This window comes from Mesoplodon mirus (assembly GCF_964341445.2).
Source record: "Mesoplodon mirus genome assembly, chromosome: 5".
Lineage (NCBI taxonomy): Eukaryota > Metazoa > Chordata > Mammalia > Artiodactyla > Ziphiidae > Mesoplodon > Mesoplodon mirus.
In genome coordinates this window covers 118,999,801-119,020,598 of record NC_138980.1, presented here as the reverse complement: position 1 = coordinate 119,020,598, position 20,798 = coordinate 118,999,801, and the positions used below count along the sequence as shown (strand labels likewise).

The 20,798-nt window shown below is 37.7% G+C and overlaps 1 protein-coding gene across 4 annotated transcripts in view; it reads left to right on the top strand.

The window, feature by feature from the left end:
- The window catches only part of ATG10 (autophagy related 10), a 234,583-nt gene that overhangs the window by 52,824 nt on the left and 160,961 nt on the right, over positions 1–20,798 (top strand). For 3 of the 4 annotated variants that reach the window (XM_082621252.1, XM_082621251.1, XM_082621253.1), the window contains exon 3: positions 4,886–4,993. The exons of the other annotated variant lie outside the window; for it this stretch is intronic. In XM_082621252.1, coding sequence (XP_082477378.1) covers positions 4,886–4,993 — 108 coding nt within the window. The remainder of the gene's footprint in view (positions 1–4,885; positions 4,994–20,798) is intronic. 4 annotated transcript variants of the gene reach the window in all.

Genomic DNA, 20,798 nt, shown 5'->3' with positions numbered 1-20,798 from the left:
ACTTCAAGATTTTTATTTACTTTTTAAATATCCTTTAAAAGCTTTTAGGGAATTCCTTGGTAGTCCAGTGGTTAAGACTCTTTGCTTCCACTGCAGGGGGCACGGGTTTGATCCCTGGTTGGAGAAATAAGATGCTGCAAGCCTCGTAGCCAAAAATAAATAAATAAATAAATAAATAGATAGATAAAAGAGTTTATAATCTTCCAGTGTTTTCATTGAACACATTTACGGTATTTTTTTCCTCATTTAAATCTTTATTCCTTGTTTTGGCATAAGGTGAAGGGCATTCCATGTAGATGACCTGAGGAGTTTTGACTGTGAGGAAATGTTCTCTTTTTATTAGTGGTGTCTGGGTTACATACAGCACCTGCATTTCCTATTAGTTTCTCTTCTACAGTGACATTGTGTAGCAACCTGCTTTGTGGCAGTGGGCATCAGGGCATCCTGATGGCAGAAGTGTAGTTGGACATGGGAAGGTTTTAAGTTATGAGATTACTGGCTGTTACAGATGACCAGGTCAAGGCTGGGCAAGTTGCCAGAGAGTAGGGTTTGAGGTGGTAGTGAAGACCATACAAAAAGCAGTCTCAGCACAGTCGAAGCTCCAAGATGAGCATCCACAGAGGCAAGTTTAGTATCTGGAGTGCTCCGAGTGAGCCCTGGAATTCCTGAAAGTTGGGAGCTGTTTGTGGCCTTTTCTGCTGAGGTAGCTGCAGAGTCTGTGGTTGGCTCTGTTCTCAGAGTTCAGAAGGGGACTCCAGTGAATTTAGTGCTGTGGTTCTCTACCCTGGCTTTTCATTAGAGGCTACTGGGAAGATTCTCACTTCACCAGTCTGAGGGTGGACCCCAGCAACAGCATTTTGAAAACTCCTCAGGTGATTCAGATATGCAGCTAGGGTTGAGAACCACTGTTTAATGCAGTCAGTTTGCTGTCCCGCAGGGACTGCAGTGCTCCCTACCTCAGTGCTTCCAAATGTGCACACAAATCACCTGGGATCCTGTTAAATACAGATTCCAATTCAGAAGGTCTGAAGTGGGGCTTGGGATTCTGCATGTCTAACAAGCTCCCAGGTGACCCTGAGGCTGCTGGTCCCCAGACCACACTCTGAGTGGCTTGAGCTTGTTATTCCATGTGCAGAGCCTGGCGTATACCAGTCCATGAGCATCAGTAAAGATCTTTCTGCCATGATCCTGCTCTCTGGCAGAACTTGCTTAGTGTAGTAGAAAGAACACAGGCCAAGAGGCTTGCCTTCTACTTCTAGCTCTGCCCCTAATTAGCTGTAAGACAAGTCTCTTAAAAGTGCTTCAGTCCTTCACCTTCTTATCGCTAAAGCAGGAGGGTTGAACTCGGTAAGCTGTAAGGTTCCTTTTGTTCCACCTCCTCCCATGCAGGTCTGGGATGTTTTTAGACTCTGTGGGGATGAGGTTTTTATGTGGAGGACAGTCTAGATTCTACAGTAAGGACCCTGGCTTCCCTTTGCAGCCTTTTTTTCTCTAGGGATGGGGCCTAGGCCCTGATCTTAGGATCAACTGGAGGAAGTAAAACTAATCAATGTTAAAAAATTAAAGGAGGTTAATGTTAAATTGTAAGTACAAAAAGAATGCAGGGAAGCTAGAGCAGAACGTCCACTGGAATTTTCAGGGGGAGGTTTGAATTCAACTTTGTTTACTGGCCTTGATTGACTGTAGTGCCAGTTCAGAGGGCAATTTTCATATCTTTATGTTTGTTGTCTCTAAGAAAGCATCCTTCAACAGTGAAGAATAAAACATTTTCTGCCTTAAATTAAAATGACGTGGGAGAAAGGCCTACTTCTGTGGAAATAAATGTTTGAAAGGCTATAAAACTCTGCTTTTTCTGTATTTAATTTTTCAAGGCTAATCTTGACTATTAAGAGATTGATACTGAAAAGAAAATCACCATGACCAAATATAGGCTGAGTCAAAAACTCTTTTGCACCTCCCTATAGACACTAATAAATAGTATCAGAAATTGCCTAAAACAGAGATTTAAATTGCTTAAATTATAAGTAATACTGAAAATAATGTCTCTATCTTAAAAGATACCAGATAATTTATTTAGATTTTATAACATAGGTATACAGGAATTTCTGACTCACCTCTTTGATGTCAAAGGAGGTGTATTTTGCACTGTAATTAGAGTTTTACTAAATTGTAACTTCCCTTAGGAAGAGGTTGTATGACCAGCACTCAGGTATAGGAAATATGAAATAGAACATTTATCCTCATTCGATGAATTATACTCAGTACACACAGTTTAGCTCTGACTTTTCTCTGAATATCCTATGATTTTTTTTCTCTGTTGCTAGATTATTTTTATTAAAAAAATTTTTTTTTGGAAAAGAAGTGAAACCATCTTTATTAATAGATGATACAAATATTATAATTATAAAATAAAAAATAGTCTATAAACAAACTTAGCAAAGTTGCTGGCTACAAAGTTGCTAGATTATTTTTAAATTGCAGACTGTGAGTACTTTTTCTCAGAAACACATACAATTATGGTTTTATTGTATTTGGTAAATCTTTTATATAATCAGGTATTGATTATCATAATGAGAGTGATAATACAATACAGTAGAAAGTCTCGTTTTAAACTAGTAAATGCAATATAGGTCACTTTATAAAAAGATTATTTTGGTTACAAGTGACAGAAAATCCAACTTAAGTTGGGTGAAGCAAAGAAGGGACTTTTGGGGTCCATGTAATTGAAAAATTTGAGGGTAGAGCTAGCTTCAGGTATGGTTGGTATAAATAGTGTAATCAGGATCTGGTCTCTGCATATTATGGCCTTGCTTTCCTCTGCATTGGCTTTATTCTCAGGCTCCGTTTAATCACACGATAGCTGCCGACACTACCAGGGTTTTATCTTTCTGGTTCAAATCTAGTAGAAAAGAGAATAGCTTTCACTAGAATTTAAAACAATAATTCCATCTACAAAATGTAGAACCTTAGTGAAATAATAAAAGATGATAGTGTTCGATGCCTAATAGCTTACTTTACAGGCAGGAAGGATATTCAAAATATTTAACAACCTATGGTAGTGGTATCAACCAGTCTGAATGAGTTGGCTGCAGTCAATCAGAACTAGTGTTGATCATGACCAAACAGCAGGGCAGCCCCTGTGTGAGTCCTGGCGGGATGACAGCCTAACTAACTGGGAGGTATTATAAAGGTGCCACCAGATTTCTCAGAAAATATAGTTTCTGTGTTAGTTTCCTAGGGCTGCCATAACAATGTACCACAAACTGGGTGGCCTAAAGCACAGAAATGTATTCTCTCACAGTTCTGGAAGTTGGAAGTTGGAAATCAGGGTGTCAGCAGGGCCATGCTCCCTCCAAAGTCTCTAGAGAAGAATCTTCCTGTGCCTTTTCTAGCTTCTGGGTAGTTGATGGCAATCCTTGGCATTCTTTGGCTTGTAGATGCACCACTCCAATCTTTGCCTCTTTCTTCCCATGACTTTCTCCCATGTGTCTGTCTCTGTAGCCAAATTTCCCTCTTCTTATAACTACACCAGTCATATTGGATTTAGGGTCTAGTCTATTCCAGTATGATCTCATCTTAACTTGATTACATCTGCACAGACCCTATTTCCAAATAAGGTCACCAACAAAGTTCCTGGTGGACATGAAATTTGGGAGGATACAATTCAACCCAGGATAGTTACCTAATATCAAATGCTCTTACATAGTTGTCATGACACAAATTTTAAAAAATCTCAATATTAAATAGCTCACAAACACTCTAAAATTGTCTTATTTTATAGTTAAAAACTGGATATTTGAAACTTAGTAAAAGTATTTAAGTGAATTATGAATTTTTTAGTTTGGATGCTATTTTTTTTTTTACTACGTCAGATTAAGTAACCATGTTTTTCTTAATTATAATTATTTTAATTCTGTTAAAATATGAATGTTAGTGTGACATTTTAGTGGAGAATTAATAATATTCATTGATATGTGAGTATGTTTGTGCATGGCAAGTTATTACATTTTTACACGACTTCATTAAGTTCAAACAAGTTTTGCCTTAAAAAAAATGAAACTTAACACAATTAGATGAACATCATCCATTAGTGTATTTAACAGCAAATATAAAAAACAGAAGAGAAATGCAACTGGTGAAGGGCTTGGAAATCAAATCTTACAACAAACATTTGAAAATGGTGGTAATTGTCTTCAACTCTTTGAATAATGGCTCTGTGGAAAAGAGTTTAGACTCCAGAGGGCAGAACTAGAACCAGTGAATTAAGGTTAAAGGGGAATATTTTAGTGCAATGTGGAACTAAACTTTCTCAATGAACAATGTGTCATATGCCAAAATGGAGGTGGTAGTCATGTAAGGGAGTGAAGTGCAGGTTTCTGGAAGTGCTTAGGAAGGTGCTGAATGATTACCTCTCTGGGACCTTTTAATGGAGATCTTCCCATGAACAAGAAATTGAAATAGAGGGTCCCTTCTAGCTTCAAGATGCATGTCCTCCTAAAATTTCTATTTCTGTATATGCCATGAACATCAGTATTAATTATGTGACAAGATATTTCTATAAGTTTAGATATTTTTAAACAGCTGCCAATCCATTGTGTTCTATGAATTCTATGCTTTGAAATGCTTGGGGCATAAAAGGGATTTAATCTAAGAGAAGAGGAAACATCATTAATAGGTGTGAAAAGTAGGGGATTAAAATTTCTATTTATTGAGTACCTACTATGTACAGGGGTATTGGATGAGTTTCTTTATCCATATTATCTCATTTAATATACTTAGTTTTTTATTGCTCGGTTTGGAACTTACGAGATGCTGTAGATCTTAGAATGATGAGTTCTTACAATAATTGACATTTTCTTATGTATTGTTTGGTGATGGAACACAGGACTGTTCTGATGGCTACATGTGCAAAACACAGTTTCAAATTAAAAATGGGACTGCAGTGTCACATCGAGAAACATCTGCCCATGTACAAACATGTCTTCCCATGGAGGTGAGTGATTTAACATGTCATGTTTTCCTTTTCAGTGTTTGTAAAGTATAAAGTAAAAACTTAAATCTGATAAATAATATATTTTAAAAATTAACTGCCATCAGATACTGGACGTGCTGTAGTGGGAGAAGTGAACATCATTTGTAGGAGGTTATTTTCTATAATATTGAGAGTAGGAACTGTGGTAAAGTTAAGATTCACTCCGGGTCTATACAGATTGTAGTAAGCCTTCACCCTTTTGGTTTCTCTTGCATCTAAAGACCACAGATGCCTTCAGTTGCCTGTTGATTTTTTCCCAGTGAAATCCCCCCAGGATAATACAGGCCTATACCTCAGTTGCTTAATACATGGATGGAGATCTCTTTACCTAGTCTGCCTTTAATTTTTCTCCTATGTCCTTTAAAATATGCTGGATCTGGGTCTCATTCCTTAGGCAACTTTAACCTTGACTTGAAAATCTTGCTAAATTAAAATTTAATAAGGTGCTAATAATGGCTTAATGGTTTTCTGGGATATTTTCAATTTTCTTTTTATCAAAATGCAAATAGCCTTATTGTACTTTATATTGTTAATAAAATTGTTTATATATCTATCGTAAAAATAAACAATAGAGAAATATATTAAAAGAGTAAAGAAACTCCCATATGTCCTTCAACTGGAGGTAACCACTATTATTATTTTAGTAAGTATCCTTATACATATTTCTGTCATACACACACATACATACTTGTGTTCTGCAATGAACAAGCATAGCATGAATATCTTTTCATGTCAGTAAATGTAGATATCCATAGTTCTTTTTTAATAGCTCCATTGCATTCCATCCTACGGATGCACCATAATTATGTGGAACCCATATTGAAGTAAAATACTTGAATTTTAAAATTGAGGGGCTTCCCTGGTGGCGCAGTGGTTGAGAGTCCGCCTGCCGATGCAGGGGACACGGGTTCGTGCCCCGGTCCGGGAAGATCCCACATGCCGCGGAGCAGCTGGACCCGTGAGCCATGGCCGCTGAGCCTGCGCGTCCAGAGCCTGTGCTCCGCAACGGGAGAGGCCACAACAGTGAGTCGCCCGCGTACCGCAAAAAAAAAAAAAAAAAAAAAAAAATTGAATCGGTGGGAATCTAATTGCTTCAACATAAAGAAAGAACTCTAATGCTTAGAATTCTGAGTATCCTGGTAAAATGGGAAAGGAGACTTTTTTGTGAAGGAAGAGTCCTTTCTTAGGACCTGTTAAATCAGTCCCCTTGAGCAGTCCAGCACTAACCCCCTCTGCCTGTGTATGATGCTGGCCTGGAAGTTACTCTCGCCTGTACAGTTTAGTTTGCAAGTTATTCTTGAGGATAGTGTGCTTGGTAATAAGGTAAGTGCCCCCGAGTAGGTGTTCAAATCTTGATTACTGTTTCCTGGTTCAAATAACCAACATCCTATCTGAAGCCAAGCATGTTGGGAAGCTTTTCAGTTCATTATATATTAGCTTTAAAAAATGCACATGGAGATGATGATTTAAAAGATAAATCACTAGTTTTTGCCTAACAAGTTGTCAGACATTTGAAAAGCACTTAAAAGTGGTGTTGACAGTGTGAGGGAACTGACACTTTCTGGTTGATGTTTTAACTTTACAAAGTTTGAAGATGTGCACATACTATGAACAGTCTATTCCAATTCTAGGAATTTAGCTTCATAAAATATATTTTTTCAACATTTTTTATTTTCAACATTTCCCAACAAATTTCAAACACATATGAAAAAGTTGAAAGAATTTTGCAATGAACATCCACGTACTCATCTCCTGGATTCTACCATTAACATTTTGCTGTGCTTGCTGTATTACATATCCATCCCTGATTCATGTATCAATACATCTTCTTTTTTGATGCAGTACTTTTATATCAAAGTAAATTGCAGACAAATACTTATAAAATAATCAGAAATGTACACAAAGTTTTACATGCAAGTATATTCATTTTACCGGTATTTATAATAGGAAAAATAGAAACTAAAATGTTCAACAGTAGTGGATTAGTTACTTACAGCACATCTCTGTGATGGAGTTTGTGATTCAGTAGGTTTGGACTGGGGCCTGAGAATCTGCAATTCTAAGTTCCCATGTTATGTTGATGCTGCTGGTACAGGGACCACCACACTTTGAGAACCACTGCAGTACATTATAATACAATTCTTAGCATATTTGAGATGGAGTACAGCTGAGATGGTTAGCTAATATGATGTATGGTAGAGTTGATATTGCAATAATCTTGATGAGATAAAAAATGTCTTAGGTTGGGCCTGATATGGAGATTCCTATTAAAGTGACTTATTAGGGATGTGTTCTTAGAAGAAAAATAGTGCCAGAAGCAGGACAGAACAAGGGATAAAAGCTAAGGAAGATTGTGGTCTCACTAGAGACTAACTTTAGTCTGATCTCCTTGAAGCTCTGGAGCACAGATACCCAGAATTAATCCTACTTTGTGTCCTTGAGGCTGACCTTTTGTACTCTGTAAGTTATTGGTTTGTCAGTCAGTCATTGGCTGACGTAGAGATAGACATAGCTTCCCAAGCAAGATGGCTCCAGTATTACTGAGAAATTCTTCAGAGAAGGGGGCTGCTGTGTGTTATCAGCCAGCACTTACACTGGCCTTAAGGGGACCTGGGTAGGGCACCAACAGCATCTACTACCAAAGGGTAACCTGAAGCCAACAAAATGGCATCTGTAGGGAAATTTATGTATAAGGTCTGCATTGACATGACAGCAATTTGTTTGAGAAAGAGCGAGTGATTTTAGTTGACCATAAGCTCAAATAAGTGAAAAGAATGCCATTGATGCTAGAGAAAATAACTGGAACCTAAGCTACACTAATGAAAGCATTTATAAATGGATTCCAAATATTGTCTGGGGACCCCTGGAGGGTCCCTGAAAGAGACCCTTTCAAGGGGTCCACAAGGTCAAAACTATTTAACAATATTAAAGTATTATTTACATTTTTTACTTCCATTCTCCCCGAGTTTTCCAGAGGCTACCTATGTGTGATATTGTAACAGAATGAATGCAGAAATAGTTATAGGAATCCAGCTGTCTTTAATTGAGTCAGACATTAAAAATATTTGCAAAATGTAAAACAATACTGCTTTACTTACTCATTTATGTTATTTTGGAAAACATTTATTTTTCATAGAAATTTGCTGTTATATTACTATGTATTTTTAAAGTGAATTAACAAATTTTTTTAAAAATTCAATTTTAATTTCTAATAGAGTAAATATCCATAAACATAACTCTCAAACAAAAGTTCATTGGAATCCTCAATGAATTTTAAAAGTATAAAGGAGTATTGAGACCAGAAAGTTTAAAAATCACTGATCTAAAGGAAATATTACATTATTACATGTGAAGAGCAACATTGATAGCTAGAATGCATAATGAATGAATCCATAAATAATAGTTGAAAATAAATCATAAGTAGGGTTTATCCATTCAAAGAAGTATGCCATGGGTGGGCTTGAAAATATATTACTATGAGGACTATTTGGGAGCTCTGAAGACCTAGGAAGGTTAGTTGTCTTAAGATATCTAGAAGGCTTTCCTGTGGAAGACAGAGTAGACTCATTTTGTTTCTGAGGATAGAATTAGTTTGTGTCTGGAAATTATTCTAGACAAGTCTCTCTACTGTTTAGAGTTGCCTACAGTGAAATTGGTCAACTTGCAAAGTTGTGAGTTCCCTTCCCTTTCATGGAGATGTTCAGCCACAGAGTAGATGACCCTTTCTCCAGAACAGTAGTCACTGACGGAAATGTTCAGATGCTTAAAGCACCAGGCAGATGATGAGTGAGTGAAGTGGGGTGATGGGAAGTGGTGGGAGCTGTGGAGAAGTGGAGAGGGAATGGCTCATCCAAAGGGGCAGTAGAAATGCAGCTCCAGGTGGGTTTAATTGAAAAACAAACAAACTGTGCAGGCCAAATAAACTATGTGTATGGGCTTCAAATGGTCCTTAGGCCACCAGTTTATAACCTAGCCTCTAATATTATAGAAAGGAGTCCTGCATTGTGTAGAAGACTGAGCCAGGGGACCTCTGAATTCTCTTTAGAATTTAAAGCCTGATCCATATCTGTATATCACATTTCCTATTTATTTGAAAAAATGCCTCTACTAATAGTTGCTTTAAATAGATTTTTTTAAAAAATTGGCCATTTATGAAGTGGGAAGTCAACTCACTTCTTTGTTCTAACCAGAACTGGCAGTCTTGACTGTAGAAGGGTAGCTGGATTCATGATTTTTATGCCTGTGAGTTTAATCCTTTAATAAACAGCATTTTAAAAATCAAAGTGAAATATAATGGAATATATAAGTGAAGTAATTTGTGAAAATCATAAACTATGTCTTTTTTGAATTTTTAAAATATAATTTAAAATGATACTTAAAAGAGAGATGATATTCAGAAATCTACTAAATATTGGGGTAACTTAGTTCTGGTTTTGGGGAACAGGAGTTCTTATAGGTTAATCATTAGATAAGACATTTATTGTTGAGAGTAGTTTATATGATTTGCTTGTGACATTTCTGAGTTTGTGAAATAACAAGACTGTGGCAATTTTTGAACAAGATCTTTTCTTTACCAGTGACCAAGAGAAATTCATTGCCTCAATTTAAAACCTTATAAATGTAAGTGAATATTTTCAACAGGAGCCAACATAATTAACACTGGTTCTTGAATATCTTATTATATGGAACACTAATTTCTTTTTTTTTTAATTTTTATTTATTTATTCATGGCTGTGTTGGGTCTTCATTGCTGCACACGGGCTTTCTCTAATTGTGGCGAGCAGGGGCTATTCTTTGTTGTGGTGCACGGGCTTCTCACTGCAATGGCTTCTCTTGTTGCGGAGTACAGGCTCTAGGCGCACGGGCTTCAGTAGTTGTGGCATACAGGCTCAGTAGTTGTGGCTCGTGGACGCTAGAGTGCAGGCTCAGTAGTTGTGGCACACGGGCTTCGTTGCTCTGCGGCATGTGGGATCTTCCCCGACCACGGCTCAAACCCGTGTCTCCTGCATTGGCAGGCGGATTCTTAATCACTGCGACACCAGGGAAGTCCGTAACACTAATTTCTGTAAATGGATGTTGGTGCTAATACTTCACTTTATCAACTTAGGACTTTTTGGATTTAACTGAAGACTTTTCTTAGAGAAATTAAGATATCATTTAACACTAGTGAAAAACATGATTTAACATGTTAAATGCTTTAACAAATATGAGCTTATTGTGGAAAGTCTTATCAAAGCCTTATTTACATAAATAAAACAATAGTTTGAGAATGGAAGTGGGAGCAAAGGCTCTATATTCATGTTAGACAATTTTTTGAGGAAAATTAGTCATTATTAACCTTTAAAACTCATGTGAATATTATTGCAAAATAACTACGAAACTTTAAAAATATTTTGTGGGCTTCCCTGGTGGCGCAGTGGTTGAGAACCCACCTGCCAATGCAGGGGACACGGTTTCAAGCCCTGTTCCGGGAAGATCCCACATGCCACAGAGCAGCTAAGCCCATGTGCCACAGCTACTGAGCCTGCGCTCTAGAGCCTGCGAGCCACAACTACTGAGCCCGCATGCCTAGAGCCCGTGCTTCACAACAAGAAAAGCCACCACAATGAGAAGCCTGCGTACCTCAATGAAGAGTAGCCCCCACTCGCCACAACTGGAGAAAAGCCTGCGTGCAGCAACAAAGACCCAACGCAGCCAAAAATAAATAAATAAGTAAATGTAAAAAATATATTTTGTAAGGTTCTAAATTAACTCACTGGCCAATAAAGACTACAATGACTAGAATGAAAAAACAAGGTGTAAGTTTTTTTTATCATGTTTAACATTAAACCACTCTAAATAAAAGGAAACAATGAGATGAATATTCAGCATGGATGTTGATTGTTAATAATAAGTAGTAAAAATTATTAATGAATGCTTAGAAAAGGGAAATGCCTGAAAGTCCTTCCTGTAGAACTAGCTTTTGTCTGACATTGCTTTGCATTTTATTTTTATCTCTAACTTCTTCATTTATGAACTTCTGAATCATTTTCATAGAATAGAGATGGCCCAGATTTTGCCCTTTGATTCATTCAATTTAGATACCCATAAATATTTATTTTAGGTTGGTCAGTTATTTTTTTTATATTATTGAAGTTTGGATTCTTCTGTCTGAAGTTCCATTTCTTCCTTTTGATGAGGTATCAGAGATGGGTATTGAGAATATTTTATTTATTCATTTACTATCTTCATTACTTTAAAGCCTGAGGTTACACCTTCAGATTAAATTTTTTAAAACTATGAAAATGATAGATTCATAAAAATAGTAATAGTATGCTACTGGAAAAAAGGATTTTTGTCCTAGGGCCTTGTAGTCCACTAACTGGGACTCTCCTTAGTCCAGGGCAGGTAGAATATTATAGGGAGCCCTGAACAAAAACCAACCTATCATAAATTCCCTGAAGCGTAAAGCTGAGAATCAGTAACAGGAGATGATCTCAATTGCCAAAAGAACATATTCAGAGATTGATGATCTTCTGATGTAACCAGGTCTTCAAATATACACATTTGCCCTAAGGATGTTATTAAGTGGCTTCTAGGATGAGTTCTATTTTGTATGTCTGAAATAGACTCATATGTCAGAATATTGTGGGGTTTTCTTTAGTATATAATGGATAAATGACAAGCTACTGTTCTCAGTGTTAACAGTTTCTCTGTAAAGCAACTGCTATTTTTAGACTGACGTATGCACATGTTGATAAATGTAAATGATGAGTAATAAGCATGATTACCACTAGTATTTGAAACTGTAATTATTAAAGCAATGCTAACATACCAGAAAGTCTGTTATATTTAATGTGTGTAGATGCAAATAAAAGTACCTGTAATAGTCAGTCAGTATTTATTTATTGATTTAATGAATCTAATGCTGATAGATAAGTGGATTTTTAAAGTAAATAACTATTAATACAGCAGACCCCAATCCCACAATACCATTTTTGTGTTTTTCTTGAGGTATTATGAAAATATTCAAAGGCAAAATAAATTTTAATTTTGTCTAATTTAGAGTGTAAATATATGCCACAGAGTACTGTGGTGTTTGATAGGAGATAGTATAGGATATTCTGAAAACTAGTCAGGTCTGATTAGGATTTTCAGTTCTAACAAAATTGTGGGTTATTGCACTAGATATAATATTTATTACACAAACTATATTTCTTTAACTACTGTATGACAGAAGTGTGTGTTTACTTACTCATAGAACTCATCAGAAACCACATATAGAGATGTGGCACTAAAATTATTTGAATTACCTAATAAAATCTCAGGGGGTTTTAAAGCAACTTAGCGTTTGGCTGTGAAACCAAGAAGTCTTATATAGAGGCAGAGACATGCTCCATATTCTCCCGAATCTTCTTTCTTCTCTAGGCTCTTGGTACCTGAGTAATATCACTTTGCAAAAAGCAGGGAGAGTATTAGGTGTAGTGAGAACCTATAACTTAATCGGCTTCCTTTTTTTTTTTTTTGAATTTTTGAATTTTATTTATTTGCCATACAGCAAGTTCTTATTAGTTATCTATTTTATACATATTAGTGTATATATGTCAATCCCAATCTCTGGATTCTTCCCACCCCCACCCCCACCACTTTCCCCCCTTGGAGTCCATACATTTGTTCTCTACATCTGTGTCTTCATTTCTGCCCTGCAAACCAGTTCATTTGTACCATTTTTCTAGGTTCCATATATATGCATTAATATACGATATATTTTTTTCTCTTTCTGACTTACTTCACTCTGTATGACAGTCTCTAGATCCATCCACATCTCTACAAATGACCCAATTTCGTTCCTTTTTATGGCTGAGTATTATTCCATTGTATATATGTACCACATCTTTATCCATTCGTCTGTTGATGGGCATTTAAGTTGCTTCCATGACCTGGCTATTGTAAATAGTGCTGCAGTGAACATTGGGGTGCATGTGTCTTTTGTTTTTTTTTTTTTTTTTGCTGTATGCGGGCCTCTCACTGCTGTGGCTTCTCCCGTTGTGGAGCACAGGCTCCAGACGCGCAGGCTCAGCGGCCATGGCTCACAGGCCCAGCCACTCCGCGGCATGTGGGATCTTCCCGGACCCAGGCACGAACCTGCATCCCCTGCATCTGCGGGTGCACTCTCAACCACTGTGCCACCAGGGAAGCCCGCATGTGTCTTTTTGAATCATGGTTTTCTATGGGTATATGCCCAGTAGTGGGATTGCTGGGTCATATGGTAATTCTATTTTTAGTATTTTTAAGGAACCTCCATACTGTTCTCCATAGTGCCTATATCAATTTACATTCCCACGAACAGTGTAGGAGGGTTCCGTTTTCTCCACACCCTCTCCAGCATTTGTTGTTTGTAGATTTTCTGATGATGACCATTCTAACTTGTGTGAGGTGATAACTCATTGTAGTTTTGATTTGCATTTCTCTAATAATTAATGATGTTGAGCAGCTTTTCCTGTGCTTCTTGGCCATCTGTGTGTCTTCTTTGGAGAAATGTCTATATAGGTCTTCTGCCCAGTTTTTGATTGGGTTGTTTTTTTAATATTGAGCTGCATGAGCTGTTTATGTATTTTGGAGATTAATCCTTTGTCTGTTGTTTTGTTTGCAAAATTTTCTCCCATTCTGAGGGTTGTCTTTTTGTCTTGTTTGTAGTTTGCTTTGCAAAAGCTTTTAAGTTTCATTAGGTCCCATTTGTTTATTTTTCTTTTTATTTCCATTACTCTAGGAGGTAAATCAAAAAAGATCTTGGTGATTTATGTCAAGGAGTGTTTTTCCTATATTTTCCTCTAAGAATTTTATAGTGTCTGGTCTTACATTTAGGTCTCAAATCCATTTTGAGTTTATTTCTGTGTATGGTGTTAGGGAGTGTTCTAATTTCATTCTTTTACGTGTAGCTGTCCAGTTTTCCAAGCACCACTTATTGAAGAGACTGTCTTTTCTCCATTGTGTATCCTTGCCTCCTTTGTCATAGATTAGTTGACCATAGGTGCGTGGGTTTATCTCTGGGCTTTCTATCCTGTTCCATTGATCTATATTTCTGTTTTTGTGCCAGTACCATATTTTCTTGATTACTATAGCTTTCTAGTATAGTCTGAAGTCAGGGAGTCTGATTCCTCCAGCTCCATTTTTTTCCCCTCAAGACTCCTTTGGCTATTCAGGGTCTTTTGTGTCTCCATGCAAATTTTAAGATTTTTTGTTCTCATTCTGTAAAAGATGCCACTGGTAATTTGATAGAGATTGCATTGAATCTGTAGATTGCTTTGGGTAGTATAGTCATTTTTACAATATTGATTTTTCCAATCCAAGAACAGGGTATATCTCTCCATCTGTTTGTGTAATCTTTGATTTCTTTCATCAGTGTCTTATCATTTTCTGAGTACAGTTGTTTTACCTCCTGAGGTAGGTTTATTCCAAGGTATTTTATTCGTTTTTGTTGCAGTGGTGAATGGGATTGTTTCCTTAATTTCTCTTTCTGATCTTTCGTTGTTAGTGTATAGGAATGCAAGAGATTTCTGTGCATTAATTTTGTATCCTACAACTTTACCAAATTCATTGCTTAGCTCTAGTAGTTTTCTGGTGACATCTTTAGGATTCTCTATGTATAGTATCATGTCATCTGCAAACAGTGACAGTTTTGCTTCTTATTTTCCAATTTGTACTCCTTTTATTTCTTTTTCTTCTCTGATTGCCATGGCTAGGACTTCCAAAACTATGTTGAATAATAGTGGGGAGAGTGGACATCCTTGTCTTGTTCCTGATCTTAGAGGAAATACTTTCAGTTTTTCACCATTGAGAATGATGTTTGCTGTGGGTTTGTTGTATATGGCCTTTATTATGTTGAGGTAAGTTCCTTCTATGCCCACGTTCTGGAGATTTTTTATCATAAATGGGTGTTGAATTTTGTCAAAAGCTTTTTCTGCATCTATTGAGATGATCATATGGTTTTTCTTCTTCAGTTTGTTAATATGGTGTATCACATTGATTGATTTGCATATATTGAAGAATCCTTGCATCCCTGGGATACATCCCACTTTATCATGGTGTATGATCCTTTTAATGTGTTGTTGGATTCTGTTTGCTAGTATTTTGTTGAGGATTTTTGCATCTGTATTCATCAGTGATATTGGTCTGTAATTTTCTTTTCTTGTAGTATCTGTCTCTGGTTTTGGTATCAGGGTGATGGTGGCCTCATAGAATGAGTTTGGGAGTGTTCCTTCCTCTGCAATTTTTTGGAAGAGTTTGAGAAGGATGTGTGTTAGCTCTTCTCTGAATGTTTGATAGAATTCATCTGTGAAGCCATCTGATCCTGGACTTTTGTTTGTTGGAAGATTTTTAATCACAGTTTCAATTTCATTACTTGTGATTGGTCTGTTCATATTTTGTATTTCTTCCTGATTCAGTCTTGGAAGATCATACCTTTCTAAGAATTTGTCCATTTCTTCCAGGTTGTCCGTTTTATTGGCATAGAGCTGCTTGTAGTAGTCTCTTAGGATGCTTTTTATTTCTGTGGTGTCCATTGTAACTTCTCCTTTTTCATTTCTGATTTTTTGATTTAGTATTCTCCCTCTTTTTCTTGATGAGTCTGGCTAAAGGTTTATCAATTTTATCTTCTCAAATAACCGGCTTTTAGTTTTATTGATCTTTGCTATTGTTTTCTTTGTTTCTATTTCATTTATTTCTGCTCTGATCTTTATGATTTCTTTCCTTCTACTAACTTTGGGTTTTGTTTGTTCTTCTTTCTCTAGTTCCTTTAGGTGTAAGGTTAGATTGTTTATTTGAGACTTTTCTTTTTTCTTGAGGTAGGATTGTATTGCTATAAACTTCCGTCTTAGAACTGCTTTTGCTGCAACCCATAGGTTTTGGATCATCGTGTATTCATTATCATTTGTCTCTAGGTATTTTTTGATTTCCTCTTTGATTTCTTCAGTGATCTCTTGGTTATTTAGTAGCATATTGTTTAACCTCCATGTGTTTGTGTTTTTAACGTTTTTCTCCCTGTAATTTACTTCTAATCTTATAGTGTTGTGGCCAGAAAAGATACTTGATATGATTTCAATTTTCTTAAATTTACCAAAGCTTGATTTGTGACCCAAGGTGTGATTTTTCCTGCAGAATGTTCCACCTGCCCTTGAGAAGAAAGTGTAATCTGCTGCTTTTGGATGCAATGTCGTATAAATATCAATTACATCTATCTGGTCTATTGTGTCATTTAAAGGTTGTGTTTCCTTATTAATTTTCTGTCTGGATGATCTGTCCATTGGTGTAAGTGAGGTGTTAAAAAAAATCTCCCACTGTTAATGTGTCACTGTCAATTTCTTCTTTTATAGCTGCTAGCAGTTGCCTTATGTATTGAGGTGCTCCTATGTTGGGTGCATATATATTTATAATTGTTATGTCTTCTTCTTGGATTGATCCCTTGAGCATTATGTAGTGTCCTTTCTTGTCTCTTGTAACATTCGTTATTTTAAAGTCTATTTTATCTGATATGAGTATTACTACTCCAGCTTTCGTTTTATTCCCATTTGCATGGAATATCTTTTTCCATCTGCTCACTTTCAGTCTTTATGTGTCCCTAGATCTGAAGTGGGTCTCTTGTAGACAGCATATATATGGGTCTTGTTTTTGTATCCATTCAGCAAACGTCTGTCTTTTGGTTGGAGCATTTAATCCATTTACATTTAAGGTAATTATCAATATATATGTTTCTATTACCATTTTCTTAATTTTGGGTTTGTTTTTGTAGGTCCTTTTCTTCTCTTGTGTTTCCCACTTAGAGAAGTTCCTTTAGCATTTGTTGTAGAGCCGGTTTGGTGGTGCTGAATTCTCTTAGCTTTTGCTTGTCTGTACAGCTTCTGATTTCTCTGTCGACTCGGAATGAGGTCCTTGCCGGGTAATCTTGGTTGTAGGTTCTTCCCTTTCATCACTTTAAATATATCGTGCCACTCCCTTCTGGCTTGTATAGTTTCTGCTGAGAAGTCAGCTGTTAACCTTATGGGAGTTCCCTTTTATGTTATTTGTCATTTTTCCCGTGTCGCTTTCAATAATTTTTCTTTATCTTTAATTTTTGTCAATTTGATTACTATGTGTCTTGGCGTGTTTGTCCTTAGATTTATCCTGCCTGGGACTCTGTGCACTTCCTCTACTTGGGTGGCTATTTCCTCTCCCATGTTAGGGCAGTTTTCAACTCTAATTTGTTGAAATATTTTCTCGAGTCCTTTCACTCTCTCTTCTCCTTCTGGGACCCCTATAATGCAAATGTTGTTGCGTTTTATGTTGTCCCAGAGGTCTCTTAGGCTGTCTTCATTTCTTTTCATTCTGTTTTCTTTATTCTGTTCCATGGCAGTGAATTCCACCATTCTGTCTGCCAGGTCACTTATCTGTTCTTCTGCCTCAGTTATTCTGCTACTGATTCCTTCTAGTGTATTTTTCATTTCAGTTATTGTATTGTCCATCTTTGTTTGTTTGTTCTTTTGTTTGTTTGTTTTTCTAGGTGTTCTTTAATTCTTCTAGGTCTTTGTGAAACATTTCTTGCATCTTTTCGATCTTTGCCTGCATTGTTTTCTGAGGTCCTGGATCATCTTCAGTATCATTATTCTGAATTCTTTTTCTGGAAGGCTGCCTATTTCCACTTCATTTAGTTGTTTTTTGGGGGCTTTATCTTGTTCCTTCATCTGGTACAAAGTGCTCTGCCTTTTCATTTTGTCTGTCTTTCTGTGGATGTGGTTTTCCTTCCACAGGCTGCAGAATTGTAGTTCTTCTTGCTTCTGCTGTCTGCCCTCTGGTGGATGAGGCTATCTAAGAGGATTGTGCAAGCTTCCTGATGGGAGGGACTGGTGTTGGGTAGAGCTGGGTGTTGCTCTGGTGGGCAGAGCTCAGTAAAACTTTAATCTGCTTGTCTGCTGATGGGTGGGGCTGGGTTCCCTCCCTGGTGGTTGTTTGGCCTGAGGCGACCCAGCACTGGAGCTTACCTGGCTCTTTTCTGGGGCTAATGGCAGACTCTTGGAGGGCTCATGCCAAGGACTACTTCCCAGAACTACTGTTGCCAGTGTCCCTGTCCCCACAGTGAGCCACAGCCACCCCCCTGCCTCTGCAGGAGACCCTCCAACACTAGCAGGCAGGTCTGGTTCAGTCTCCTATGGGGTCACTGGTCCTTCCCCTGGGTCCCCCTGTGCACACTACTTTGTGTGTGTCCTCCAAAAGTGGAGCCTCTGTTGCCCCCAGTCCTGTCAAAGTCTTGCAGTTAAATCCTGCTAGGCTTCAAAGTCTGATTCTCTAGGAATTCCTCCTCCCATTGCCAGACCCCCAGGTTGGGAAGCCTGATGTGGGTTCAGAACCTTCACTCTTGTGGGTGGACTTCTGTGGGATAAGTGTTCTCCAGTTTGTGAGTCACCCACACAGCTATTATGTGATTTGATTTTATTGTGATTGCACCCCTCCTACCATCTCATTGCAGCTTCTCCTTTGTCTTTGGATGTGGGGTATCTTTTTTAGTGAGTTCCAGTGTCTTCCTATCGATGATTGTTCAGCAGTTAGTTGTGATTCTGGTGCTCTCGCAAGATAGAGTCTAAATGGCTTCTTAAGTTTACTCCTACCTTTGAAATTCTCTGTGCTCTGTTTGCCTTAGCAGAGCAAAGAGAGAATCTATTTTTTGAGAGAAATCAAGTTGAATCAATCCAGATAGGTAACTAATTCTCTTTCTATTTTTCAAGCCAGTAGAAAAGCCTTTGTAAAGGCATCTGACATAGCCATTGTATTTTAACTCAGCAGTGAGTTATATCACAAAGCTTTCTTTATGTATAGTCCTAATATTGGCGTGGTTTTCTAAAAATCAAAAGTATGATCATTTCTAGCCACAGATGTGTACTTGAGAGAATGTTGAGCTGATATTTTGTGTATGAAAATCTGACTTTCAATGTGGAATGCTTATGTCCAGTTGTAAAGGTCTAACAGGAACCAGTTGTTTCTGAGGAAGAACACTTAGTGTATTATTTTAATTGCTCTTATTATTTCTCCCATTTATGAAAAACAATGAGTGTGAGATGTTTTCCATGATATAGCTTTAAAAAAGAAAGAATGGATTGATTGGAGCTTTCAATCTTTATGTGGATCTTTTTTTTTTTGCGGTACGCGGGCCTCTCACTGTTGTGGCCTCTCCCGTTGTGGAGCACAGGCTCCAGACGCACAGGCTCAGTGGCCATGGCTCACGGGCCCAGCTGCTCCGCGGCATGTGGGATCTTCCTGGACTGGGGCATGAACCCGCGTCCCCTGCATCGGCAGGCGGACTCTCAACCACTGCGCCACCAGGGAAGCCCTATGTGGATCTTTTTAAATGGAAAATTTCTGAGCAGGATATCTTGATTTTATAATCAAATCTAAAATAAATGAAAGTGAAACCACTATTTAGTACTTTTTCCTCTCCCTTTGTTTTGTTTGAAGTCAGTGGAAACTCCATGTGTGGAGAGGGATACATTGGTTGGAATATATTCCAGTGAGATTTGCTCTCACAAAAGATTAAATAGGATCTAAAATATTTGAGTCTTCAAGAGTATTTTATCAATTATATTAAAAAATTTTTTTCTTCCTTAGTTAATTTTGTTTGTTTGTTTTTGTTTTATTTCTTTTGGCTGTGCCTCACAGCATTTAGGATCTTGGTTCCCTGATCAGGGATTGAACCTGTGCCCCCTGCAGTGGAAGCGCAGAATATTTTTTTTTTGAAAATATTTATTCATTTATTTATTATTATTATTATTATTATTGGCTGTGTCAGGTCTTAGTGTGGCACATGAGATCTTTCATTGCAGCTTGCAGGATCCTTATTGCGGTGTGTGGGCTTCTGTGTTGTGGCGTGTGGGCTCCAGAGCATATGGGCTCTGTAGTTGTGGCCTGCCAGCTCTCTAGTTGTGGCACGTGGGCTCTCTAGTTGTGGCATGTGGGCTTAGTTGCTCCGCAGCATGTGGGACCTTAGTTCCCTGATCAGGGGTCCCCTGCATTGCAAGACAGATTATCAACCCCTGGACCACCAGGGAAGTCCTGGAAGCATGGAATCTTAACCACTGGACTGCCAGGGAAGTCCTCCTTAGTTAAGTTGAAAAGGTTAATTTAAAAAATATTTTCTGGGGCTTCCCTGGTGGCGCAGTGGTTGAGAGTCCGCCTGCCGATGCAGGGGACACGGGTTCGTGCCCCAGTCCAGGAAGATCCCACATTCCACAGAGCAGCTAGGCCTGTGAGCAACAGACCCTGAGCCTGCGTGTCTGGAGCCTGTGCTGCGCAATGGGAGAGGCCGCAGCAGTGAGAGGCCCATGTACTGCAAAAAAAAAAGAAAAAAAAAATGGATGGACTATTTTTACAGGGAGAGAACAAAACATTTCCAGACTGGAATAGTGGTTCTCAACCTTTCTCCTAGACTCTAAGCACTGACCTGGTTAGATCACTTCGATCCCTGCTGTGTCCTTAGCATCTAGCCCAGAGCCTGGCATATTAATGCCAGAAACTAATGTAGCCTGTATCTTGATTTTTCTGGATTGGAACTGTCTAAAATTCCCCTCTCTCTGAAATACTATTAACTTACTAAAAGTCAGCAATGTTACAATAAATATTTTGTCATTATCCATTTTTTTGTCTGTTTATTAAGTGGTACTTATTAAATGAAGTGGCCAGTAATATTTCTTAAAGTTTATTTTTGTATTTACGTGCCTAAGGGTGAAAAATAACTTTACATAAAATAAATGGAAATATCCAAGTA